Source organism: Macadamia integrifolia, chromosome 14 (assembly GCF_013358625.1).
Source record: "Macadamia integrifolia cultivar HAES 741 chromosome 14, SCU_Mint_v3, whole genome shotgun sequence".
Lineage (NCBI taxonomy): Eukaryota > Viridiplantae > Streptophyta > Magnoliopsida > Proteales > Proteaceae > Macadamia > Macadamia integrifolia.
The window spans coordinates 19680178-19707819 of NC_056570.1; the positions used below are offsets into that span (position 1 = coordinate 19680178).

Here is a 27642-nt window from a genome sequence, read left to right on the forward strand (position 1 = left end):
ACTTCAAGTATTTCAAGCTGCTTTATGCTGATTGCCTCTGATTCATACTTTTTATTTCATCTTTGAATTATATATATATATATATATATAAGAGAAAACATATATTGCGAAAGAGGAATTTTAAAATTTATATTAAACTTAGATTAGAATAGAGATTTTAACAAGGAAATATAATTACAAATAATCTATAACTTGGTGTTGCCAATTATGGATTGTATTTTTGGTAGGCAGTCTGAGGTTGGTACAAATGGCCCTGGTATAAGATGATATGTCTTATTTACCAAATTAAGGAATCCTATACATATATGTAGATGTTTATATGAGGATGAATTTTTCTTTGACAAAACATGTGGAGGAGGCGCTAATAAATAATCATTTATTAAGATGGGACTTAATATAATTCCTAATGCCTTGAGGAATTATTTACAAAAATAGAAGGGGTTCATTGAAATTACATGAAATATTAAAATAGGTTACGCAACAAAGATAATTTTTTTTTTTCCTTTGCATATACAACTAAGATCACTTATGCCTTACTTCTTTAATAAGAAATAGAAAACTTCTAAAAGAAGTTGTGCAAGAGGATCTAAACTCTATATATAGAGGTGGAGAGCAGGGAAAGGTGATGATTTGATAATTTGCTAGCCGATCAAAACCCCCTCTCCCTCCTTGTTGGTTTGGGTAATTTCTTCTCCTCTCTTATCTTCCTTTCTACTTTTGAGTTTGATAATCTACAACACTAAGCGAATTGTCCACCTCTTTTCTAGAGCTTCGACTTGTCTTTCCAACGCAAGGACGGTGTGTGCGAACAAGCTAGAGGTTCTCACAATTGTGAAAACTTGAGGTATGTATATCTATTCTTCTCCTTAATTCGTGGTTTATGAACATGATAAAGTCATTTCATGGAATATAGAAAATATGACTTCTAGAAGAGGGATATGTATGCCATCGGTGTATGGTAAACTAATTGACAACACCAATGGGAATTGGGGGCACACGATTGAATATCATACAAGGACAGGGGGTCATTTAAAAAAAGAGGAGAGAGATAGACACAATAGATGCCGGTATACCGACGGCATACCCTACCTTTTTCCATGATTTTTTCCCTCTATCTTAGAATAGTGATTAGTTCAATAAGTGTATAATCTCATCTCTTCAAGCACTTTCAAAATTTTTCCATTTTACATTGAAAAAAAAAAAAAAAAAAAGGTTTTCACATGGTCCGGTAATCCAACCCCAAAAATGACTGCCCCATTTTTCTAATTTGGCCTTAAACTCACAACCGCTATTAGCAAGAATTATAATCAAACTAAGCTCACAGATTCTGTCAAAACATCACTTTCTAAAATTCATGATTTGAAAAGTTTAAGAAAACCCAACTCTTTTTTCTCTTCTAATTATTATTTTTTCAGAACCTCAATTTGATAGGTCATAATCGTAACCAAGTCTCTTTTCATATTAATTTGCAGTTCATAATTTATTTTATAGTAATAAACTTGCACTCTATAATTAAAACCTATGTATTGATGAGAATGAGAATCATCCCTTAGAAGAAAAAGAGATTAGTAGACATCTAGTTAAAAAGTATTCACAAGAATCTTAAAAACACGTTCAATTTTTAGAGTCAATCTCACTGCATGCAAGCCTTGTCTCATTATTTGGGTGGCGAGGAAAGATGGAACTTCCTAAAAGTTTTAAAGCATCACAAATGAACACAATGACTTATATTTAAAATAAATCTAGATGTGAGAGATCAATCGATTTAGGATTCAATTTAAACAAGGAAGCTATGTAGAAAAGGAATCACTTTAGTAGTTCTTAAACGAATTTACTTGACTAACCTGCATTCGCAGAAACAAAATATGACCCCATGCCCCTATTTAGTCTACCTTTGGGATTTTTTTTTTAATAGTTTATATAATTCATCTCTTATGCATATGCATTGAAGAAAGAAAATGTGGTAAAAAAATGTGTAATAATGTTTAGTGAAATTTATATTTCTAGGGAGACACGTTACAGTTAATTCGTGAGCACATCTAACATATAATAGGCTTCGTTGGAATATAGGTATGTTCATTCCTTTCACTTCTTATTATCTTTTATATTATAGAACTTCAAGTAGGTGATGGAGGGAAAGTCTCATCAATGGTGATCATGTAACTCGAAGCTCATTTGAGAGTTTTGGGAGAAATACATTTTTTGAAGAATAATAATTGGTTTCAAGCTTCTTTCCCATAATTTGTGATAAAAGTTTCTTCATTTATCAAATGGAAAAATTGAAAGCGCACACACACACATGTTGTGAAGCACTGAATCTCTAAAACCCAAACTCCCTTCCTCCTTAGAATAACAAAGCTTCTTCCAAGACAGCTTGCTTGCTCACCCTCTTGTGAAATGATATTGGAAGTTTAAAATGAGAGGTAACAAAATTTGCCAAGATTTATGGCATCGATTTCAAAAGGACCTCTCGCATAAATTCTGAGCCCATCTATGCATCCTAATTGATTTGTCACTAATTTCGCGAAAGAGATCAGGTTTAGAGACCCCAAGTCCATAGGTAGACCAAGATATTTGGTAGTGACATCTCCATATCTCATCTTAAGAACTCTGGAAAACCGTAGCTTGATGCAGGAAGTAGCGTTCGGACTAAAGCAGAGACTAGATTTGTTGAGATTGATACATTGACTAGCTTTGCAGTAGATATCAATGCACTCCTTCAAGTCGTGAAATTTTTTAAGACGAGCTTCAAAGAAGATGAGGCAATCATCAGCGAAAAGGTCAAAGTTGGTGAGCACTAAACTAGTACGAGCCATAAACTTGGACCTCCTAAGTTCGACTTCCACTAAGCACATTCACTTAATACAATCATAGGCTTGTTTGATATCAATTTTCAAAGACAGCCCATCCCTTCTGAGTTTTGACCTATCTTCTACCTTTTCAACATAGTGGAAACTTCGTGTGTTGTGAAGACATCTAAAGATCTGACGGCCAGGGATAAAAGCCGATTGATCTGGCGAGATGATTTTGGATAATATTTCTTTTGAGTCGAATAGCCATATCTTCGTGATCACTTTCACCGCCACCCCACAAAGACTTATGGGCCTATAGTGTTCAAACGCCTCCAGATTTCCCACCTTGGGAATAAGACATTTCAAAGTATCGTTGCATTTGGATGGGAGAGTCCTACGGATAAGAAACAAGAGGCACAGACAGAGAGATCCATGTAGGATAAATCCCAAAATTTCTGAAAAATAAAAAAATAAAAGGGGTGGGAACCATAAACACCTCGAGATTTCAGCGGCCCCATGGAGAACAGGGTTTTTTGACATCCTCAATAGTGGGAACCCAACAAATGGCTGCATTATCAGCATTTTTTATTAAACGTGTCGGTTCGAGTCATGCTTGTAAATGGGTCAGATCGATTGGAGGTTCATCGGGCTTACCCCTTGTACCGTCTATTACTTATTTATAAACGGGTCAGGCTTAGGCCTGACACATTTATTAGTTGGGTCGATCCAGATCAAGCCATAAACATGTTGAGCTCGATCGGACCTACTGATGTGGGCCCAAAATTGACACTCCTAGTTGGCTTGTGCAGTGGCTTACCCATGTGCGTGAACAACTCTCAGTGCATTTGCAATGCTTGTAAGAAGATGAACATGCGTTTGAGACTTTACAAATTTAGGGGATGTTGCACTAACTGAGAGCTATATACGGGCATGCTGTATTTTACATTGTTTAGCCAAAAATAATATATTATTTCAAACATGAATTCTTCTAGACCAATTTAATTGGTGAATATTTAACATGTGTATCTATCCATTAAAGTAAATCCCATCAATTTATTCTTAAAAAATGATTGGTTGAATATTTTATTGAAGCAATTAGTAATTAAATATTTTCAAAATATTTTCAAAATAATTTGACTATTTAAATGAGCTAGGGACTATTATTTATTTATTTCTTTTTTAATAGGATTGGCCTATAAAAAATCTTAGATTCAAGGAGGATTAAATATGTAATTATTTTTTAAGGTGTGAACTCGTATAATTCCTAATTCCTTGAGGAATTACTAAAAATAGTAGTTGGTCATTTGCAATTATATAATATAGTAGAGATGGTCAGCTGCAATTACATAAAATATTATTAGATAGGTTATATGATCACTATGCCTCACTTCTTTAATAGGAAATAGAAAATTTCTAGAAGCAATTAGGAAGATACAAACTCTATCAATAGAGGTGGGGAGGGACAATTTTGCTAGCCGATTCCTCCCAGTTGGTTTTGGGTGCTCTCCTTTCCTCTCTCATCTTTTTGTGGCTTTAATTTTGGTTCTCCATATTACAAAACAAACTGTTCACCTCTATCTAGGGCTTGTGATTGTCTTCTTCAATACAACGACGGTGTGTGAAAAAGCTAGAGGCTTCGGCTATTCTTCTCTTTAGTTGAATAAAAAGAATAGGTATGTATGTCTATTCTTCTCTCTAGTTGGTGGTTTATGGACAAGAAGAACTCATTTTTCATGGGATATATAAATGTATTTATATTTATGTGGTAGAATTTTATTTTAGCATGTTTCTAGTTGAATAGATCTAATGCGGAATAGTGATACGTTCAATAAATGTATAGTCTTAATTCTTTAAGAAATTAATTATTTTCACATTTTTCTCATCTCATAAAAATATGTATATTAATTCATAGTTTTAACCGATGTACTGACATTCCAACCCAGAAAAGAGACTCTCATTTTTCTGGTTCGATCTTAAACTCAGATCATTACCAAAAAAAAAAAAAATCTTAAACTCAGATCCCCTCTTACGAAGAACTAGAATAAAATCACTTTCCAAAATCCATGATCTTAATAGTTTTAAATGTTGGGGTTGGGTATGTCTTGTATTTTGTAATAGTCCACATAATTATATTAGACTTGTATTTGTAATTGAGTTGTGTTTTGAGTCCATTATATGTATAAGGTTAGAATTGTAGTTGTGTGAGAAGTAAGTTTTTTGGGGTTCCCTATTTACTATATTTGTGAGAAAAACCTAGAGAGATCACTTTGTGAGGTGGATAGTGGGATACATAGTTTTTCAAATTTGGTGATAAATCTCAAGTTCTCTCCGGTGGATGTAGTCATACGTGTCGAAGTATGTTAAAGTGCTCCTCATGTTATGAGATTATTTGGTTGGTTTCTTCCTTGTGGTTGTGGATTCATTCTGAAAAAAATGGTATCAGTGCCAAGGTTGTGGCAGGACCAGGGCGTACAATGACTTAAGTCTTTCCATATGCATGTGCAACCTATTCCTTGCATCCTTGAGGTTGCCAATATCTTCAAACACCCCCTCCCCCACCACGTAAGGAAGCAAATCATCCTCAGAAATAGGAAAATCTTCAAGAAACATACAACAAAGCAAGAAGCAAAATTTGGTAGCTTCACTTGCAAGAAAGTCATAACTCAATTTTATGGAGCAGAAGACTTTTTCATGCACACCTTCGATGTCCGGTGATGATGAGCTTGACATCTTGAGTTGGCTCGCCGCATCTTTCCACACAGATATGTCCTTAGTTTGCAGCGCCTTGCCAATTGTAATGATTGCTAAGGACAAACCCCCGTATTCTCTAACAACTTGATTTGCCACTTCACGCAACGTATCATTTTCCTCTGCTAGACAATCTCCAGCAGCCCATTTGAATAGAATCCACGCATCTCCTTCTGATAAAACTTTTAGTTCAACGTTCAATTGGGTCCCCATTTGTCTACACACTTGGAGCTGTCTTGTCGTGAGAACTACTTTGCAGTTGCTCTCACAGGGAATTCCTAGCTCCTCTAGTAAATTTAGTGGCTTCCACAAATCATCTAAGACTATAAGGATTCGTTTCTCCTTCTTCAATCTCTCCAATAAACGCCTTGCTCTCACATCTAAGGACTCTTCTGAAAGTTTTAGACCCAAGTTCTCTCCAATTTCACCTTGGATCTTCTTCAAGACTGGTTCTTGAGACACAGTGACCATCGCAACCTGATCAATCACTTTGGAGAGAATTTTGCAATAAAAATTCGCCATACATAATGGACGAAATTTGTCAAGAGTAGAAGCGCCCTCCACTTTAGGAATCAGCACCAAAAAATTATTATTTATACCCCTTGGCATGTAACTAGAGCTGAAGAAGTGCCGAGTAGCATTGCACACCTCCCTTTCCAAAATATTCCAGCATCTTCTAAAGAAAGCATTAGTAAATCTATCTGGCCCAGGAGAACTCTCTGGGTCAAGCTCCCACACAGCCTTTTTGATATCTACATCACCAAGAATGGAGTCCAGTAAGAATACATCCCTTTGCTACAGAACTTGGGGGATTGAATCTAGTAGCTCCACATTATCCGTCGTAGGGGTGGCTTTGTAAAAGTTCTCATATAAGTTCTCGATGTAATCACCCGGCTGATCCCTACCTTCCACCAAGGATCCATCATCTTTCTTGAGGTATCTTATAGTGTTTATAAATTCTGCTCATTTTTGCAGACAAATGAAAAAATTTTGAGTTCCTGTCCCCCTGTTTCATCCACCTAATTTTAGCCGTCTCTGCCCATAATTTTTCATTCAATTCTAAGGCTTTCACCAGGGCTATCTTTGCATCAGCTTCCTGAGCAAAGGAGATATCGTCCAGGCCGTTGGCTTCAATTTTTTCTTGGATCTTAGACAACTTATTTTTTGCCTCATCCAGAGCAACATCAAGGTTAGGAAAGGAGGCTCTAGCCCAGGCTCGCAAAGTCTGCTTTAATCTTTTTAATTTTCTCATAAGAACAAAAATAGGATTCCCTGACATCAACTCATCCCACAACGTTGCCACCACATTGTCAAAATCTCCATGGTCTATCCAAAATTTATGAAACCGAAAGAGGGAATTGATTGGCCACTGCGACAAGGCTGAGGTAATCAATATAGGGGCATGGTCCGAGGCAATTCTTTCTACAACCTGTTGAGAGTTGTCTAGAAATAAAGTGATCCACTCATCATTGCAGAAACTTCTGTCCAACACTGCACACACATTACCTCTTCTACGGCTGTTGGTCCAAGTAAATTTCAGACCCGAAAAAGGAATCTGTGCCATGGCTCAAGCATTCACCATGGCCCCAAATTCTGCCACCGAGCCCAAGCTAAATTTACCCGGGCCTCTCTTCTCGTGAGACTACAGGGTGGCATTGAAGTCACCGATAATAGACCAAGGGGTAGGGGTCTGAGGAAGATCACCAATTAGATACAACCACAGAGACCTTCTTTCTACTCGAAAGCTGCTCGCGTGGACAAAAGAAATTTGCAGGGTAATTGATTCCCATAGCAACCGAGATATGTTGCTCAGATTCCGAGATGAACGTTAGACTTTTTAAAATTTTCTTCCATAAAATCCACAGGTTTGGGACTTTCCCAACCAGGTTGTTATGAATGAAGTCACTGCAGAAACCCAATTTATTAAAAAATAAAATTGGAAGATCACTTACAGCAATCATAGGCTCCAATATGCACAGAATGTCAGGGTCCTTTTCTTTCAGGCGTTCTTTCTAGCCGCCTTCTTCATTCCTCTGATTTCCAGAAGAATGACTTCATGAGATCACTTTTTGGGGTGGGGCTGCTGAGCAGATTTGCCCATCTGCTCCCTCTCCATTGTGGTGTTTCCCTTTCTTCTAGCCGTCTCCTCTGCCCTTCACAGGGCAATATCTATTTCAGTCACCTCCGGATGGTTAACAACAACTCTGTCTCCCACCAGCTGAGTAGGTGCTAGCCCAGTAACTAAATGCTCTGCCACCTCTCCTGCTTGGCCTCATCCACCTCTACCCCTTTGTCACGTCCTCCACAGCCAGCACCTTGATAATGGACAGTGCGACGGGGTCGTAAGTTCAGAGTAGGCAGTGATTCATTCATAGTGCTAGCATCATCTTTTTGGTAGATTGGGACCTCCTCTCCCTGATCGACTCCTTCCGATTCCATGGAGTCCCCTTGAGATGCCACCGTATTGTGATCTGACCCGTAGTCTCCCTCGCCCAATGGGTTATCCACCATGACCGGTTCATGGTCCATATAGTGCTGGGCACTGTTTGAATTAGTTATCCTCAATTCCTTTGATGGAATATTCTCATAATTCTTATTATATTCCTGGTCTAAATCGACCATGATATGGATCAAAATCCTCTGTTTTTCTCATTCCTGTTTTTCCTTATTTTGCTACCTACAGAACACGACACGTGGACAACAGAGGATCCAACGGTCAAGGTTGGGTGAGGATTATTACATCCGGTGCGTTGGTCTTAAAGTTGTCCACGTGTCGTGTTCTGCAGCTAGCAAAACAAGGAAAAACAGGGATGAGAAAAACAGAGGATTATTTTACCCATGATATCTCCCTCTACATGGCAGTTCATGTCGCTATTGGCAGTTTCTATAATCGTGGGAGCGAGAAAATCTCCTACCATAATAGGACTCCTTGCTCTGCTGGGGCTTCCATGCGCTATCGTACCTTCTCTCCCAACTCCGGTGAAGTCGTTATGTTGGTCTACTCCGGCAAACTTAGCTTTAGCCACGTCTTCTTTGTTCTTCCTCTTCCTTCTACATTGATCAGCAACATGCCCCAGCTTTTTGCAGAGGGTGCATCGAGAGAACTCATCTTCATAAGATAACCTCTATTTGAACCAAAACGTAATATCCTTTCCAGGATGCTTCCGCTCAACTTGGATTTCCTCAACTCTGGAACCAACTAAATCAACCTCCACTAGGATCCTAGCATAACTGCCCATGGTACCGTTCAAGGTTCTCCTATCTAGAATCACCGGCCTCCCTGCGGCTTTGGCCATAGTAAAGAGAACTCTTTCGTGCCAATACTCCATGGGGAGTTCAGGGAACCGAACCCAAACTAACTTCGTTTGAGTGTGGTTATCATGAATGCTAAACTCCGGCCTCCATCTCTGAAATCGGATCAACTGACTTCCTACCTTCATTGAACCTCGTCTCCATACCGATGCCATGTCCCCCTCCCTCTCAAAGGAAACACATCATAAATGCACCAAACGCTTCTTTTATATGTGATTATTTAAGTATATTTGTGAACAGTTGTGTCATAAACAATGTAAATTTCTTCCCTTATAATTAGTTGCATCAATATTATTATTCTAACTCATCAAATATTTAGCACAGTCAAGGCACACATTATAAGCTTGATCATGAATAACCTCACTAGCATATTACCTAATGACAGTGCCTTTGTCTTTTTTCTTAGTACAATGCTATCCTCAAAGCTGAGGAATTGTTTTGACAGTGAAAGCTCAAAATCCAACGTCTCTTAGAAATCAAGATTTGGAATCGGAAAATGGGTTAAAATGGTCAATTCTGATCAGAATTTGGCATATCCAAAGCAATCGATTCTTGCCAATTTGGACTGAAATCGGATCAGACTTGGGCGAAACTGAAACTGAAACCAAATAAATCAAAAGGTAAATCCAGGAAGAGATTTCCCTGCTCGTCCTCTTATTGCGTCCCTGTTTCAATCCTCTAGTGGTTACCAGTTACCACAACAGACCCAGTGAGTACTCTCTCTTTCTCTCTCTCTCTCTGCCAGTTTCTGCATGTGGATTCTTGGTTCAGTAATCTATAGGTTACTTGCCATTGTAGCTGGCTGCTTCTGTTTGGAGTTGTGAGTGGTTTGGGTTATGTTTTATTGATGATATTATTATTGGTTGAAGGTGGGAAAGGTTAATTTGCCATGAGGAACTTAGAATTAATTGATTCAGTTTCGTGTTATTCTATTGGCCATCTTTTGTTAATGTTGTTAGATGCTTCCATGTTGTAGATTCAATTCTCAGTAGTTTACCGAGAAGCTTGGAGCTTTTTTGAATCTATAAAATCGTTCTCTCAAAATCAGATAACTTGAATGTCAATTTGAGAGTTACAGTAGAAATACATTTTTTAAGTTCCACTCCCACTAGGCAAACCTTGGGTCACTCACACAGGGGTGTTTAATGCTCTTCACTGCTCTCAGTGAATGTTAAATGGTTCTCATTCAACTCCGGTATGACCTAGTCCATACGGTTGTGGTGTCAGTATGGGTCCGCAGGAATAGTCAGGTTGAAGGCTTGGATACCCGTTGTCAGAAAAAAAAAAAAAGTAGAAATACATTTTTTGAACAATTTCAATTGGTGGTTTCATATTTCTCTGTCATAATTTATAACAAAATTTGCTTCATATTTAAGGAAAGTTTGAAGGCATATATATATATATATATATATACACACACGTCAAGCAACTTCATATTTACCAAAAAAATAAAGAATAGAAAAATAAAAAATAAAAAAAGATGCTTGATACTTTTATGATGAAAATTTTCTTTTGGATTTATATTTTTTGAATAGGTAATCTTCAACATAGTTATAATTTTGTGGTCTACTAATCCATTAAAAAAACAGAAATATAATTTAGAGCACATGTTGATATAAGTATTGACTATTTAATTGGGATCTCAAGCAAGTTTATCCCCAAATTTATTGTGTATGCTAAAAAAAATAGATTTGGCCTCTTTGAAACCTCATTTAAAAAAAAAAAAAAAACAAATGATGAGAATTTTATTAACTAGGAAAACCAGGTACGGATTAGGATCTCCCGTACGGTGCTTGATACACATGAAATCCACTTAATCTCTCTTTTCTTATAATAGATTTTCATATTGAGTGGATTTCAAATGTGAATCAAACAGCGATGACTTGATCCAAACTCGGAAAACTGTTTCCATCAAACACAAAGAACAACAAAATATAGACCAAAAAAAAAAAAAAAAACAAAAGCTTGTGTTTGGCAATAATTCTAAATTCTAACCTAACCCTTGGCTACTAAATTGAGAAATAAATGCAACTGACCTGACTTAAGTGAAGAAAATCACCTTTGGGGTTTATCTAATGGCCCAATATGATCTGGATGGTCCAATTGGGGATATTAAATGCTTTAAAACTTGTAACATTAGAACATTTTTTTTTTTTTGAAGAAAAGCCATAATTAAAGTTTTCCACCAAAACAAAACAAAAGGTGACACTATACCTTTGATCATTGTGGTGGGGAAGAAAAGAAAAGAAAAGAAAAGAAAAGAAAAGAAAAAGTTAGGGGACACACATTGGCATTTTACTTTAATCATTGTGTCAGCCAAGAAAAAGATAAAAGAGAAAGTCACCTCCTACAGTTCAGATCAAGATTTGTCGAAATGGGTTGGAATCGGTCTTGATCGATCCGAATTGAATTGAATTGAATTGAAATTAAAACCGAATCGTCCATTTTTTGGGGGACGAATATGACCACTTTTTTTTAATATTACCACTTTAATCATTGTGTTTTTCTTATTAAAAAAAAAAATACTTTTTTTGAAGAGGTGAAATCAAGTCGGAAAATCTAATTTGGTCCTCCCTAGTTGGTTGTATATACTATATATCCTTCTTCTTTCCTTGTTCTCATAAATTGATATTATTATGAATAAAAAAATTATATTAATTATCAAATAGTTTGCATGCTAATTCAATTACTGCTTGCCTATGGTTTTATGTAGTTGAGAATCACTTCCACCATAGATAATCTAATTGCTGATTGCTCCGGATAATTGAAAAAAAGGAAAACTGTTTTTGTAGAGGAGTGTGGTTCCTCTATATGTGTGAGGATCAATGGGAAGTATCAATTGTGATATCATTTTGCATTTAGGGGATGAGGTGGTCATTTTGCACCACCATTTCCCCCGACCCAAAAAATCTGATTTTCTTCCTTTTACTCTTTACTACAATACAATTATTTTATGAGACATATTACTTGTTCAATTAGAGCTACAAGTTAAGAAAAAAAAATTACTAATAAAGCATTGAAAATTCCTCACCTAATAAATGGGGAGAAAAAATTGTGATAGATGAGAAAAAGAAGAAACAAATAATATAAAACAATAATCAAACTATTATTATTACTAGAAATTCAATTTTTAGTGGGTCGATAAGGAAAGGGAACAAAGAAAAATAATGAAATATGTAATTTTTAGTGGGTCCACCTCATGAGAAAGAGTGAAAATGGAAATGAGGTGGAATTCTATGGGAAAAAAAGAAAATAAAAGGAGGAAATACAAAACAAGTATTTTATTAAATTATTTGGTAGGACTTTGGAAGTGAATGAGATGGAAAAAATTAATTACCACATTAAGAGTCAACAATAGCTATATTAAATAACCTTGTCTAATAAGTTTCCATCCCCAGTTATCCAATATTCATATTTGTGGTAGTTTGTGAAAAATAAATACAACTTTCTCATCCTTTTTTTTATCTTTTCCATTTTATAAGTCAAACAAATCGGCAGCATGACTGTTGCACCTAAACACAAAATGAGATGAAATGATCACCACAACCTTCATGAAAGACAGAAATTCCATCCCTATTGATGCTGCCATGTACACTCTAATTGACCCTCGTGCTAGTATAGGGGACACACTACCTTTTAGGAAAGCCTCTCTTAATTAAAATTTATATAATGACTATTGTTCTTGGATCATATTTTTGTCCCTCCTATCCCCATATTAGAAAAAGAAAGAGAATAACTTTTTATCAGATGGTTAAACAAAATCTTAAGAGGGAATAGACAGGAATGCTAAATAAGATACGACAAGTCGTCCATGCTTCTATGTTAGAGTTAGAAAGTATAAGATATAAAATCCATCTTCTTCCACTATATAGATATATGGCAAACCCAGCGGCTATGCCTAAGTTGGGCTCTGACCTTACAAGTAGAATGTCCTTCTGTGACACATATACAAAAAGATAAAATGATAAAGGCTGACACTTTATTACTTTGATCATTCATTGTATGGGGGAAAGAAAAGATAAAGAACAAAATGACAAAAAAAAAAAAAAAAAAGCTGAAAGTGACAGTTTTTGGGCCTTTTCTTTATTTAATCATTGTACCATGGCATGTCGGTGAAGAAAAGCAAAATCAAAAAGTCACAACAGGTTAAAGTGACACATATTTTCTCTTTATTATGAAAATATATAATAAAAAGTTAAAAGTGAGTGTCCCTTTTCTTTAATCATTGTGCTATGGGCGAAAAATAAAAACAAAAACAAAAAGTCACAAAAGGTTATAGTAACACTGGGGCATTCACATGAGGTTCAGGAGCGCGTGAGCAGTACTGGGTGTCTTTTTGGGAGGTTGACAAACCCTAACCTAAGGATCAGGCGGTGAACTTCAGGCAAGAAAACCTTATCGTTACTTTAGTTTGATAATCTTATATTAGGAAAAAAAATAGAATAAAAAAAATTAAAGTAACAAATACTGATTTTTTTTTATCAGACAAATATTGTCCTCAAATCTAAACATTGTAGGGGAGAAAAAAAAAAAAAAAAAAAAAAAGAACATTACAATTAATCATACAATTAGTTGTTCTCCAACTATAAATTACCCTTTATACACGTTTTTAAACCAAATTCAAAAAAATTGTTTTTTTTTTTTAATTTGGATTCGGATGGAATTATTCTGCTATCCAGAATTAATCTATTCGGCCATGATTAGTTGTAGAATTAAATAACTAGGGTCATGAAACTTTCTGTGAATTAAAAGGTCTTGTACTAATTTCGCTATCATGATTGGGCCACTTAACTCTTACATAACTTCTTTTTCCAATTACAAAAGCTTTACTTTCTATCTATTTACATGAATTGTGATGCAGGTTTTGTCATGCTTAATTCTTCCATAACATCTTTTTCTAATTTGTATTGTCAATGGCAGATAACAATACTATGAACTAAAATCCCTAGTCTAAATTTCTCTCAAATGATTATTATACTGGCACTGATACCATGAACCCGTGAAACAATGTGGTTCGCTTGGTTTTGGGCAGTAAGACCCAGGGATTCAAGAATTGGATCTGAATTTCGGTCAAACAGGTCAATTCATATAGGAATTCAGCAGATCCGAATAGTTTTGCGTTTATCAATATAGATCTTATGTCACAAGATATAGCATGTAGCACAAATCCAAGGGCTGGGAGTATTTTGGAATGTGCATTCATGCCTTGACTATGCGTCTGAGAGCTCTCAACCCTTGGATCTATATTACACTATAGCCTGCTACGAAGGAACCCGATCTATATATACGATATTTCTGCTTAAATAGGTGACAAGAAGTACTATATATATAATTCAAGAGGTAAAGACCAGCACTTAAAACTTAGAAGAGGAACGAGTGAAGGAAGAAGGTTTATGTGACAAGATTTTGTAATCTTGCCTCTCATTGCGTCCTGGTTTCAGTCCCCTACCGGTTACCAATTACCATAGGAGACCTAGTGAGTATTCTCTCTCTCTCACACACACACACACACCGGAGTTCTCGAAGACTTTCTCGCCCCCTTTTCGCAACTCGTTCAGAAGAAATATAGATTTCTTCAACAGGTTTGATTCACAATTCGTTCAGAAGAAATACAGATTTCTTCAACAGGTTTGATTCACAACTCGTTCAGAAGAAATACAGATTTGGTGAGAGCTCGCAGTGCCACTCACTAAAGTCACTGCGAGCTCTCACACCTTTGAAGCTTGTCTCTCTGCCCAACTAAAGTAGTTCAACGCCTTCCAAGTTCCAGTCACTGCGAGCTCTCACACCTTTGAAGCTTGTCTCTCTGCCCAGCTAAAGTAGTTCAACGCCTTCCAAGTTCCAATCTCTTACTATTATTCACCACGTTTAACTTTTCCCCAATTATTTTTTGGGGCAATTTGATCTCTACCTGCTCTTTATTTTTCATCTTCGGATCACGCAGTTTGTGCGTCCCTCGTCCTCTGATTTTCCTTCTCTGTGAGTATCTCACCCATTAAAAGCACGTCTTCTTCACAGACCAAGTCGTCTCACCAAATCTATCTGGGGCCAAAACATGACTCTGCTTTGTTCGAGTGGGTGTGGAAGGGAAAGAAGAAGCAGAGAGCTCTAGGAAAAAGCAGAGAGCTCTAGGAAAACTAAGGGTGAAGATGGGTCTTCTTCCTCTGATCTTCTTATGACTCATAGCTGTTCCCCAACTATAAATAACCTTCTATACACGTTTTTAAACCAAATTCAATTTTTTTTTTTAATTTAGATTTGAAAAGAATTATTGGTATTATCCAGAATTAATTTATTCGGCCATGAATATTTGCAGAATTAAATAACTAGGGTCATGGGAAGTTTTCTGTGACGAGTCATTGCATCAAAAGACCATGTACTATTTGATTGGTCCACTTAACTTTTTCATGGCATTTTTTCTCAATTACAAAATCTTTACTTTCTATATTATATGAATTGTGATGCAGGGTTTGTCATACTAGATTTAGGACCTCTATTCCTTTCTTTTGGTCCGTGAAAGAAAGTTGTGGGGTTACCTTTTTATGTGTTTTTATATTCTTTTCCCCTTGGTATATACAAATTACCTATAATTAATATATATATATATATATATATAAACGTGTGTGTGTGACAAATAATGTATGCTTTATCTACCAAAGACAGTGGCGATTATCACCCTTTGTCAGTTATGATTCCTATAACAATCTTGTGCATCAATAGTTTGCAGAATTCAGTTGATCACTTTAACTAATCCTTGTTACTTTGGTCAAGCTATTTGTCTATCCCATTTTATATGCTTGCGATGGTGTGGAAGATGCTCAAGCCTACACCACCTCACAATTAAAGATAAAGATAATTCCAAAGCCAGGTCTAACCAGACTATTTACATATCGATTTGCTAATTTGATAACTTACTAAAAAAGGGATTTAGAAATGATCGACTGATACTAATAACCAGATCGATTACAAAAAATAAAATAAAAATAATAATAATAATAATAATGAGGGTTAAATAATAATTTTAAAAAACGTATTGAAATCTTACAACAAAATCATCCGACATGACCTAATACGGCCAATTTGTACTGGTAATGGCAGATACCAATACCATGAACTAAACCCCTGATCTAAATTTCTCTCAAATGATTATAATACCGGCACCACCGATACCATGTACCTGTAAACCCATGTGGTTCACTTGGTTTTGGGCAGTAAGACCCAAGGATTCAAGAATTGGTTCCCAAATCCCTTTTCATTCTTCAAGATTTTTTTAATCCATCTCATATATGCATTGGGGAAAAGGAATGTGTAAAATAATGTTAAATGAATTTTATATTTGCAGGGAGGCATTTATTTGCTAGTTAATTCTTGAGCAAAACGATTGATCTAAGATATAGTACTGAACTGGGATTGTTTGCATAGAATAAAGGTATGTTCCAACTTAACTTTCACTTCTCATTATCTTATATAATTCTACTAGACGTTCCAATATGTGATGGGAAAGCTCCCGTTAATAGTGAACAGATAACTTGAATGCCTTTTCCCTTTTTTTTTTTTTAATCAAAATCAGATAATATGAATGCCATTTGAGAGTTACGGTAAAAATACATTTTTTCGAAGAATTTCAATTGGTGATTTCAAGTTTTTTTCTCTTATAATTTATAACAAAAGTTGCTTCATATATCTAATGGAGAGTGGAAAATCACTAAATACCCTGTGTGAGTTAAAATCATACTTTTCTTCCCTTGCCAACTAGACTACCCCTTAGGATTACACATCTCAACTCTACATGCGACTATAAATGCTTTAAAACCCGTAAATCATAATAGCTTCAAATAGATAAGAAAATCTATACAAAATGGAGTGATTGTGCGGTGAGCATTGAATGACTGAGAGCATCTAAGCATGCGCGCTCTCTGAGTTCCTCTCAACCATCTGATGTTCACCGTACCACCACATTCACCGCAGAAGATGTTTTTACTAAAAAAAAAAATGCTAATAAGAAGAACCAACAATAATTAAAGTTCCTCAGATACCCATGTGAACATACGACACTCTCAAGTCATCGTCCATAAAAGAAGATAAAATGACAAGCTGACACTTTAATCACCGAACAAGGGAGAAAAGAGAAAGAGTGATAAAAAAAGTTAAAGGTACATTTACTGCCACTTTTCTTTAATCATTGTACTATGGATGAAGAAAAGCAAAAACAGAAAATCACAAAAGATTATAGTGACACATTTATTTAAGGGATAAGTTTTCCACGATCTCAGTTAAGAAAGGGGTGGGTTTGTTGGTAAGTTTAAAAACGACAATAATACCGGAATAGATATGGACAATAATTAAATACATCAAATGGTATTGTTATGTTTTAAGTATTTGATGTAATAAAACATCTATGATAATGATATAATATATGAATAATATGTGTTTAATACAGTTGTTCTGTAAACAATATTATAAATATATATTTATCATAAAACATAAATGTACTTGAGATTTTAAGCCAAAAAAAAACTTAAAAAACCTTCTTTATGATTAGTTGAAATAAATGTTAGGGCAAAGAAACATATAAGGGGTATTCCTATATCCCTCTTTAGGTTTGGATTTTTGATCGGAAAGTGATTTTGGGTTTTCATTTTTTTTTTTAATTTTTTTTTCAAATAAAAGTGTTTTTAAAATAAAAAATACATGTTAAATTTGGAATCCCTTAATAAAATGTATATTTTTTGTATTTGAACAGATTCAATAATTAAACATTTGAATAAGACAAAAATACACATTTATATGCATATTTACTAACTATTTTCAATATCACGATAGCAATATTGGGGGTATTTTGGGGAAATTGACAAACCCCAACACCAAGGATCAGGTGATGAACCTCACTGCCTGGTTCAAGAAAACTTTATCCTTAATTTAGTTTAGTAATCCTAGGTAGGTTAGGAAAGAAAATAAAATGTTAAAGTGACAAATATTTACCTCTTTTTTGTTTTTTTTTTGGCCAGACAAATATTGCCCTCTAATCTAAACATTGTAATGGAGTAAAAAAAAAATATAATAAGGAAAGAATGAACATTGAATCCAACCATACAATTAATTGATCCCCAGCTGTAAATTACCCGTTATACAAATCATGATTATCATGATTTGGTCTGGTCTAATTTTGATTCAATCAAGTCATCGTGTTTCGAAGATGGCAAATCAAGTCGAAAACTCTGGTTTTCTACATTGGGATGAACATAACATAGGGTTATATGTAACATTCCTCTCTTTTTTTCTTTTTCTTTTTTTTTTGGGGGGGGGGGCAAAAGGGGGGGGGGGGGAGGGGTGTGGTAGTATGTAACATTCCAATATACAGATTCAGGGAATGTTGTGAAGTTCAAAATTGTCCTCCCTAGTTGGTTGTGCACATCTTTCTTTTCTCTTTTCCGATAAATTGATATTATTACGTAAACAAAATTTGATTTTAATTATCAAATAGTTTGCAAGGTAACTCAATTAGTACTTTCCTATCAAGCTTGTATTATTATTATTTTTTTTTTTTCGAATTCAAAAGTTTCAATCAACATTCTGTTACCAGACCTTTCTCTATATGTAGCCAAAAAAGTATGTTGGTTATTTTCATTAAATAAAAAAAAGGGGGGGTTGGTGATCAGAAAAATATTTGAATGATGATTTCTAACGGTAAAATGTTGATTTTAAAAGATCATTAGCCCTTTTCTTCTTTATATTTTTTTATGGGAAGGTTGTGTGTAATCTTATCAAAAAGGCTCATCAGTAACTTAAACGCCTTTCATTTATTTGTTTCCAATTGAAAATTGGACCATTTCCCGCACATTAGGATTTAGGAGTATTTATGATCAGAGCCGTCCACCTTATAGATACCCCATTTGGAAAAGAATATAGTTAATTTTTTGTTTTTGGTTGCCCTATAGTTATTTTATAATTCATCACGAACATGAGAAAGAAAAATGTGAAACAAATTTTTTTTAGTGAATTTTAAATTTGTTAGGAAGCACTTTATTGGTTAATTCGTAAGCAGATATAATATATAATGGGGATTGATTGCAAAAGGATATAATTTGTCTTTAAAAAAAAAATAGTTTTATCCTTTCACCTATTTGGACATCCTATACGGCATGTGTCTTTGAGATCCTTGGGTTCCCTCCCTACTGATGACAATGCCGAAGGTGGGTCAGGAGTTTGTGGTTTTCTTCTTGTTTATGAGTAGCCTTTTGGCAATGTAATTGTCATTTCTCATTTTTTTTTCATTCTTAATATAAATTTTGATTTCTAGCCAAAAAAGGTGTGCCTGCCCCTTCAATCAAAAAGTGCATAAGAAATGCCCAAATCATCCCCTAAGAAGAAAAGAAGTAATTAGCATGATATTTAAACAAAAGCGGTCCATGGCAATTTGAAATTCCAAAAAAACTGTAGTAACAAAGCACATATGTTCAAATTTGTGGGACCATCTAGATATTTGGCTCTGATTGAAAAATCAATAATTCCAAGTTGCAATTAATAAATGTAATATTTCAGATTGTTTCTGCTCTAAGTTAAGTTGATAAGTTCTAAGAGCTTCTGATTTGGCATGTATATTTCAAGGCTCATCACCTCTTTTCTTATTTGAAGCTACAAAAATGGAGATTGTCATTGAAGCCATCACTGAAGTGGTCAAGTATTTGGTTTCTCCCTTCATGGATCACATCAACTATCTTGTTTATTATAAGACATATGCTAATGACCTTAGAAAACAAATGGCGAGTCTTGGAGAACTGAAAGCTGATGTACAACGCTCTGTGGATGCTGCTCGCTTGAGAGGAGATGTGATCAAAGTGGTGGGGGAAAGCTGGTTATCAAAAGTGAATCAAATAGAGCCTGAGGAGACAACATTGCACAATGAATTGGAAGAGAGCAAGGGATGCTTCCAAAGGGGTTGCTCCTTGCGTTATCGAGTAGGGAAAGATGCAAAACGCATGATTGATGAAGTGAAGGAGCTCCTAAATAAAGGACAATCATTTGATGCTGTGTCAGATCCTGCTCCACTTCCTCCCGGCCTAGAATCCATGCAAACACTAGATTTCCATGTTTATGATTCCACAAAATTAGCAACGGACAAAATCGTGGAGGCTTTGATGGATGAGGGTGTCAGCATGGTTGGTGTATATGGCATAGGAGGGGTTGGAAAGACAACCATGATGAAAGAAGTGGCTAAAAAAATGAAGAAAGATGGGCTTTTTGATCAGGTTGTGATGGTCACTGTGGCTCAAGAACCAGTCTTGAAGAAGATCCAAGGTGAAATTGCAGAAAACTTGGGCCTGCCACTTTCAGAAGAGTATCTGGAGGTGAGGGCAAGGTGTTTAACAGAGAGATTGAAAAAGGAAAAAATCCTCATAGTCTTAGATGATTTGTGGAAGCCATTAAATTCACTGGAGAAGCTAGGAATTCCCTGTGAAAGCAACTGCAAAGTAGTTCTCACGACAAGACAACTCGATGTGTGTATACAAATGGGGACCCAATCGAACGTTGAACTAAAAGTTTTGTCAGAGGGAGATGCATGGGCTCTATTCAAATGGGCTGCTGGAGATTGTCTAGCAGAGAACAACAATGTGTTGGGTGAAGTGGCAAATCAAGTTGTTAGAGAATGCGGGGGTTTGCCCTTAGCAATCGTTACGATTGGAAGGGCACTCAGAGCTAAGGACCTATATGTGTGGACAGATGCGGCGAGCCAACTCAAGATGTCAAGCTCATCATCACCGGACATCGAAGGTGTGCATGAAAAAGTTTTCTGCTCCATAAAATTGAGTTATGATTTTCTTGCAAGTGAAGCTACCAAATTTTGCTTCTTGCTTTGTTGTATGTTTCCTGAAGATTTTCCTATTTCTGAGGATGATTTGCTTCCTTACGTGGTGGGGGAGGGGGTGTTTGAAGATATTGGCAACCTAAAGGATGCAAGGAATAGGTTGCACATGCATATGGAAAGACTTAAGTCATCGTGCTTATTATTAAATGTTGGTGAGCATCGGAACGGAAGTTGTGTAAGGATGCATGATGTTATTCGGGATGTGTCAATATGGATTGCATCGAAAGAAGGTCATGATTTTGTTGTAAAATCTGGGAGAGGATTGACACATTTTCCAGAAGTAGATAGGGATAAGAACCTAAGGAAATGTAAGAGACTTTCATTAATGCAAAATGAAATTACTAAGCTCCCCCTCGAATATTGCTCTGATCAGCTTATGACCTTGTCCTTGAGAGATAATGTGAGTTTGAGGGAAATCCCTGATGGTGGATTCTTCCAAGGGATGACATCATTGAAGACTCTAGATCTGGTAAATACAGGTATCTATTCGATACCATCTTCATTGTCATGCTTAACAGACCTTCGAGTTCTCTGTATAAGTGATTGGTCTACTTGGGATCATGAACCTTTTGATGTGTCATTGGTTGGGAAGTTGAAGAAACTTGAAATACTTCAAGTACAAAATTCCAATGTAATAAGATTGAGCAATGAAATAGGAGAGCTTACAAATCTGAAGTCGTTGGATTTGTCATGGAATAAGAGTATGAGTATTGCCCCAAATATTTTATCAAGGTTGTCTCTCTTGGAAGAACTCAATCTTGAGGGAAGCTTTCATGAGTGGGAGATCGAAGGAGGAGGATCCAAAAAAGAAGAAGAAGACGACGGAGGAATATTAAGTAAGAAGGCATGTTGTTGTTTATCTGAGGTAACATCTTTGTCTTCTTTGACTAGACTAAAGATAAAGGTATCGAATATTAAATGTTTGGGCAGTGCAAATAATATCCCATTTCGCTTCTGGAAAAACCTCACACACTTCTCAATAATTCTGGGAAACATCAAAAGGTCTGAATTGAACGATGATCTCAAGGAATGTGCCACTGTGGTGGTCATTTGTGGAGCTTCAATAATTTGTGGATTACCTAATAATAATCCACTTTTAATGTTGGAACGAACAGAAGGGTTGCAACTGAATGCGTGTCGTGGTGACGCTGTAAGCAATCTTGGTGCAAAGGTTTTGAATAACTTGCGGATTCTGCATGTTGAGAAATGTGATGATATGGAATATCTTTTGAATACTATTCCACAAGTCACATTTGGCAGTTTGGAAACGCTTTACTTGCGGTCCTCACATAAATTGAAGGCAATAATAATGTGCAACCATGGGTCGTCTCTTCCAAGTGGATGCTTCAACAACCTAAGATTCCTACAAGTGGATGGATGTCATGGTCTAATTAGTATCATACCCTCTGATCTGCTGGCAAAGCTATCAAATTTGGAAGAACTCCGGGTAAGTTATTGTAATGGGGCGACTGAGGTATTGGACTCCAAGGGACTACAACTACTACTTGACGATGAAGGACAGGCAGAGGCTACAATTTTATTGCCGAAACTGAAACAATTGAAATTATCATCCCTTCGTTCTCTAAGGACCATATGGGATGAGGGCGTTGTCCCATTGAACCTAGAGGAGATAGAAGTGAGTAATTTAAGATTGAAATTCATATTCTCACTAGCAATGGTGCAGAGGCTTCAACAACTACAGCGGCTTTATATTTCGTCTTGTGACAAAGTAGTGGAAATAATCTCATTAATGGAGGGAGATGATACACAAAGAATTACCTCGTCATCATCATCATCAAGACTACTACAGTTGAATAATAACAATCCGTCTTCTTCTTCTTCTTCGGTAATACTGCCAACGCCATCAATTTTTGGCAACCTGAGAAGTTTAGAGATCTGTTATTGTCATAGGTTGACGCACATCCTACCAATGAGTTTGGCCCAAGGTCTCCAACAACTAAAATTCTTCCATATTTATTTTTGCCCTAATTTGGAGGAGATAATTCAGAACGATCATCATCATGACATGGATGTTGAAAAGGAGAACGCGACCATCATCATGTGCAAGAAGAAGACTACGCTACTACTATTTCCTTCATTGGAAACATTGTACGTTCGGAAATGCCCCAAATTGAAAAGGCTTACACCTGCGATTTCCACAGCAACAAAACTGAGGGAAATTAATGTAGAAGAAGAATGGTTCAATGCGTTGGAATGGGATGATCAAAATGAAAAGTTGCAACTACAAGAAAGAGTCAAGGTATATATACACTTTTTTATCTTTCAAGGTATATGTACTCTTCTATTTGAGTAGTATTTTACTCCTCAAATAGATTCATATACTAATTAAATGGAACCTTGCAATAGGTGATATTTATATGACCTCCAGCAGCCTAGGAAACAGAGAGTGGCTCTTTCTGGTAAGTTTTTAGGTTTTGATCTTGGATTTATGTTGGAGTTTATTAATTATTTAGTAATCGTTGGATTCTCTTCCCTGCTTCTCGACCCATCCAACCCATTACTTATATTGTTAAATAGATTCATATACTTATTAACTAGAACCTTCTAACAGGTGACATTTTATGAAAGGATTCAAGTTCCTATTTCCGGTAAGTCAGCTTTTGATCTGGGATATATGTTGGGGCTTATTAATTCTCATTTTTTTCCCCTTCTTTTGCTGACTATTAAAGGCTCAATTATTAATTAGGATTCAGTCACAGCACTCACAGGCTAGGACTCGCTTTGGAATTTCATTGACTAGAGGAAAAGATTCCATATATGAAATATATGGAGTAATTCCTTTGACTCATTGATCTTGTTTCTGTTGTTGAAGATGAAAATGAAGACAAAGATGAAGATGAAGATGAAGATGAAGATGACGATTAGCACCTTCTTGGACTAATTTTGCTGAACAATTTAATTGCATGTGCATCGAACCTCTAATTAAATGTCTTATTCTTCTGTGTTTTTGTTTGTGTCTATCTGAAACAAAACTCATTGTATATGATTAAGGGATATGTCTCTGTTTGAAACAAAGCCATTCTATTTGAATAAAATATATGGATAACAACAGGTTTTTCCTATATATATGTACAAATCTCTCTAATAAATAGGTGTTCTCATGGGCTCAAAATCTTCATTGAATTACAGTAACTACTAACCTTGCAGCCAGCAGCAGCCAGCCATAGAAAGGGGCCACTTCTTGGAGCAATGGTAAAAGATTCGTGCTGCCACAGAGTAGGAGCAGCAATGGGTAATGGCACTTTTTTTTTTTCTCCGCAGATATAGAAACCTGTTTCTCATTATGGGAAATTATCCACCATTCTATAGTTCTTGATATAAAAATAATCATATGCATTTATGGAATATTTTTAACCGCCTTGTCAAAGCTCAGATGCAATGTTGCTCTGCTATTCACTGAATCTTTTCTATGGTTACTTATCATTTTCATTAAAGATTTACATGCAAAATCATACGAACATACACACATGTGCCGTTTATTTGTGTATTTCAAATTTTTGCCAAATATTCATTCTTCTAAGTTAATTTACCAAATATTTTTCTTTATTCAGTTCTGTTTTATTGTGCTCATAATTGACATTGAATATTATCTATCATGTGGATACAGATAAATTGAATAATTAATTTTCAGATAACATATAATCTTCATTGTTAAAAAGTTTGCAAAGTTTGGGCAGCTAAAGCATTTCAAAATATTAATTAAGTTCTTCTTGGGCTTAAATAGTGTCCAATTATCTATTGCAAAGGAGACATGCCGGCATCTTGGCATTGGAACAAACATGTATGTTGCTTCTTCATTGCTGGACCGTAATAGAGAGGTTGATGACCTCATTGAAAAGGCAGATTGCTTTGCTGGGATATTTCCTGGTAATTGAATCCCATGTACAATATTCATAGAGATTGTCTGTGGAGCATCCTCATTTACCTTTCTCCTCCCTTGCCATTCTTTATATTTCCTTTTATTAGATTTATTCATTACATATACTGAACTTTCAGAACATAAGTATGAGATTGATAAAATTCTACAAGAAAAGAAGCATATTTGTGGAATAACTGGAGATGGTGTAAAAAATGCACCTGCTCTAAAGAAAGCAGACAGTGCGATAGCAGTGTCAGTTGCTACTCACTCTACATTGGTTTGCAGCTTTATGCTATATCCATAACCTTAAGGATTGTGCTAAGATGGTTGTTGCGATTTTTATGTTTCCAACTTTGCTACCTATAAAATAAAAAAAAAAGGTGGCAACTGACTGGATTTTCTGTGTTGCAGCTTGGTTTTATGCTGCTGCATTGTTCTGGGAGTATGATTTCCCACCTTTCATGGTCCTAATAATAGCAATACTGAATTATGGTTTCTCCTCTCTTTTCTTCCACGAAACCTTGAGGTCATGGGTTTGAGCAAGAACTTTATTGAAGATGAGACTGATAATTTCTGGTGAGAGGCAAAACTGAATGCATTGCTAGCCTTGGGTTGTCTTTCTCTCATTGTGAATTGGTTCTAATTAGCATTTGTTTCTTCCTGGTTGGCCCCATTATCTCTCTTTTTGCTCCAGTTTTATTTCTAAGACTCTTTTGTTATCAATGAGAAAGCAATGTGGAGCATAAAATTCTGCCAATACTCAATTACTTTCCTATGCTGTCATCAAATAGTCGTAGAAAAAAGATTTGTTGGGATGGTGATTAGAGATCCTAATCCATGCTCACATTAGTGCTTGAGCATACTATGTTTCTTTTCATTTTCTGAAAGTGCACTTGCATAGCCAACTTTCTTCTGTGTTTGGGGATGGCTTCTCAGATGGGATTGGAATTTCATTGAGACTCAATAATGACAGATTTGAAACTTTTTCCCGTTGGACTAAAACCTATCTTGAGAATACCATGCCAACTTTGAAACTTATGTGAGTTAAACTAGCAGCCCCCAAAAAAGTGTCCCTTAATTCTTCTCCTTACTCTTTGACAATTTTAACATGTTTCAGAACCACATTCTTTTTTTGTGAGAATTTTTCTTCATATTTTGTAACCTGTGCTTGTCTGTGAGTTTCTGTTTATTTTACTGTCCATTGCAAGTTAAAAATTCTTCTGGTATGCAAACAAAAAAATAAAATTTGTTTCTTGATGGATAATCGATATATGCATGGTAATCTAAACTAGAGCATATATATTCACATGTGAAGTAGTATCAAGTTTACATATTTTCTCTTAAACAGGGACCATTTCTAAAGATCGTGTTAAGCCATCTCCAAAACCTGGCTGCTAGAGGATCAATGAGATCTTTGCAATGGGAATTGTTATAGGGACTTATCTTGCATTGCTCAATGTTTTATTTTACTGGGTTATGAAAAGCACCACTTTCTTTGAGGTATTAGGTTCATGATTTTCTAAAGATGGGAATGAAGATTGTATTCCATTCCTCTTCTGGACCCTCTTGATGTGCACTTTTGTGATGGCTCAACTGGTAAGAGTGATGAAGAGATTTAGATGGAGTTGGAGCCCATGAGGGATCTCTCTTTCTCTCCCTTACTTTGGAACCTCATGTAATGAGATTTAGATGGAGTTGGACCCATGATTCACATGGATGGAAGCTTCGCTCTTCATGGCTCATTGACAGCCTACATAGAGACCTATAGAATTGCTGGACCAACTTCAGGTTGAGCTTGGTATGAATTATATAGTTATGTTATTATCTGTGCTTGGGAATAAGCTCACTCTAGCATAACAGAATTGCATTCTTTCTTATATTCACCTGATTGATGAGGAACTGAAGTGAATCTACATTGTTTCCTTTGATTGAGTTATTTATTGTCTCCTAAGTAAGTAGCACCTTGATTGTTGTTTATGCTCACATCAGATTTTCTTCAGTCTGAGGCATTGGATGGGGGTGGGCATATGGATCTACAGTGAGATCTTCTACATACCCTTGGATATTATCAAATTTACTAATTACATTTTGAGCGGCGAGCCCTGGAATTTATTGTTTTGAGAGAAAGGTGAGCACAATGATATTTGGTTTCTTTAACTTTCTTTTCTGAGTAGGAAAACCTTGTTGTGCAACAACCAGTAAAACTGCTGATATCTACTCTTCTCTACAGACTTCTTTTACTTCTAAGGAGGACTATGGGAAGGAAGACAGGGAGGCTATGGGGGTGCTTTCTTAGGGTACCCTACAAGGGCTGATACCTACAGAATTGGAGACCAATGGGCAGAGGTCTTCTCTGATAGCTGAACAGGCCGGCGGCTGGCTAAAATAGTTAGGTGGCTGAAACTTTTCATCACTGATTTTATCTTTTAATAGCACAATCTTAGTGCTTGTTTTTTTATTTTTCCAGTCTAGGCTGGTGATCAACCTGGACAAGCTTGTTGCAGATGGCATAATAATTTGGTCTTTAAACCAAATATTTTTACCTAGAATGATTCCAAATTTATAAATTAAGCATTTGTTTGCATTTTCAGGATGTCAAGTTTATGATTGAAGACCTTGGGCACCTAAAACCAACAATTTTCTGTGTTGTTTCTCGTGTGTTGGATAGGATATATTCAGGTAAATTTGGAAGAAATAATACCTTAGTGTGCTAAGGATGATATTCTCTTCTTCTCCAGTACATGTACACAGAAACTATCCACTCATTGTTTGTATGAAGGGTAGTAGCCATTCTTATGTGCAATGGCATTTCTATTCAACTCTTTGTTGTTGATCATCCATTTGTTTAATTAGATGAGACAAATATATATATATCACATTCTTAGCCACTGGCTTTAATTTTGTTCAGGTCTGACAGAGATGGTGTCTTCTGGGGGTTTCTTAAAAGGCAAATTGTTTAACATTGCATACTCATAGTAAGTTTCTCCTCATTGTTCCATTTTTCTGTAGTGAAAGTCACTCTGTTCTGTACCCACAAGCTTTGA

At 35.9% G+C, this 27642-nt stretch overlaps 2 protein-coding genes across 7 annotated transcripts; both read left to right on the top strand.

Annotated features, from left to right (window-relative positions):
- Positions 1-530: 530 nt before the first annotated feature.
- On the top strand, positions 531-26523 carry LOC122061543 (probable disease resistance protein At4g27220). Of its 6 annotated transcripts, none has more exons than XM_042624846.1 (9): positions 531-681; positions 768-844; positions 2008-2070; positions 16195-16281; positions 19488-22978; positions 23086-23138; positions 23291-23327; positions 23887-23971; positions 25010-26523. In XM_042624846.1, exons 5-6 carry the CDS (start codon positions 19496-19498, stop codon positions 23098-23100), a joined length of 3498 nt encoding a protein of 1165 aa, XP_042480780.1. In that variant the 5' UTR covers positions 531-681; positions 768-844; positions 2008-2070; positions 16195-16281; positions 19488-19495; the 3' UTR covers positions 23101-23138; positions 23291-23327; positions 23887-23971; positions 25010-26523. The 6 variants fall into 6 exon arrangements, with proteins under 6 accessions (XP_042480780.1, XP_042480775.1, XP_042480779.1 ...); XM_042624841.1 differs by lacking the exons at positions 23887-23971; positions 25010-26523 and adding exons at positions 4375-4465; positions 23552-23801; XM_042624845.1 differs by lacking the exons at positions 23887-23971; positions 25010-26523 and adding an exon at positions 23426-23801.
- Positions 24519-27642, top strand: LOC122060696 (plasma membrane ATPase 2-like). The gene is made up of 4 exons (XM_042623808.1): positions 24519-24606; positions 24736-24875; positions 27190-27277; positions 27608-27642. Exons 1-4 carry the CDS (start codon positions 24519-24521, stop codon positions 27640-27642), a joined length of 351 nt encoding a protein of 116 aa, XP_042479742.1.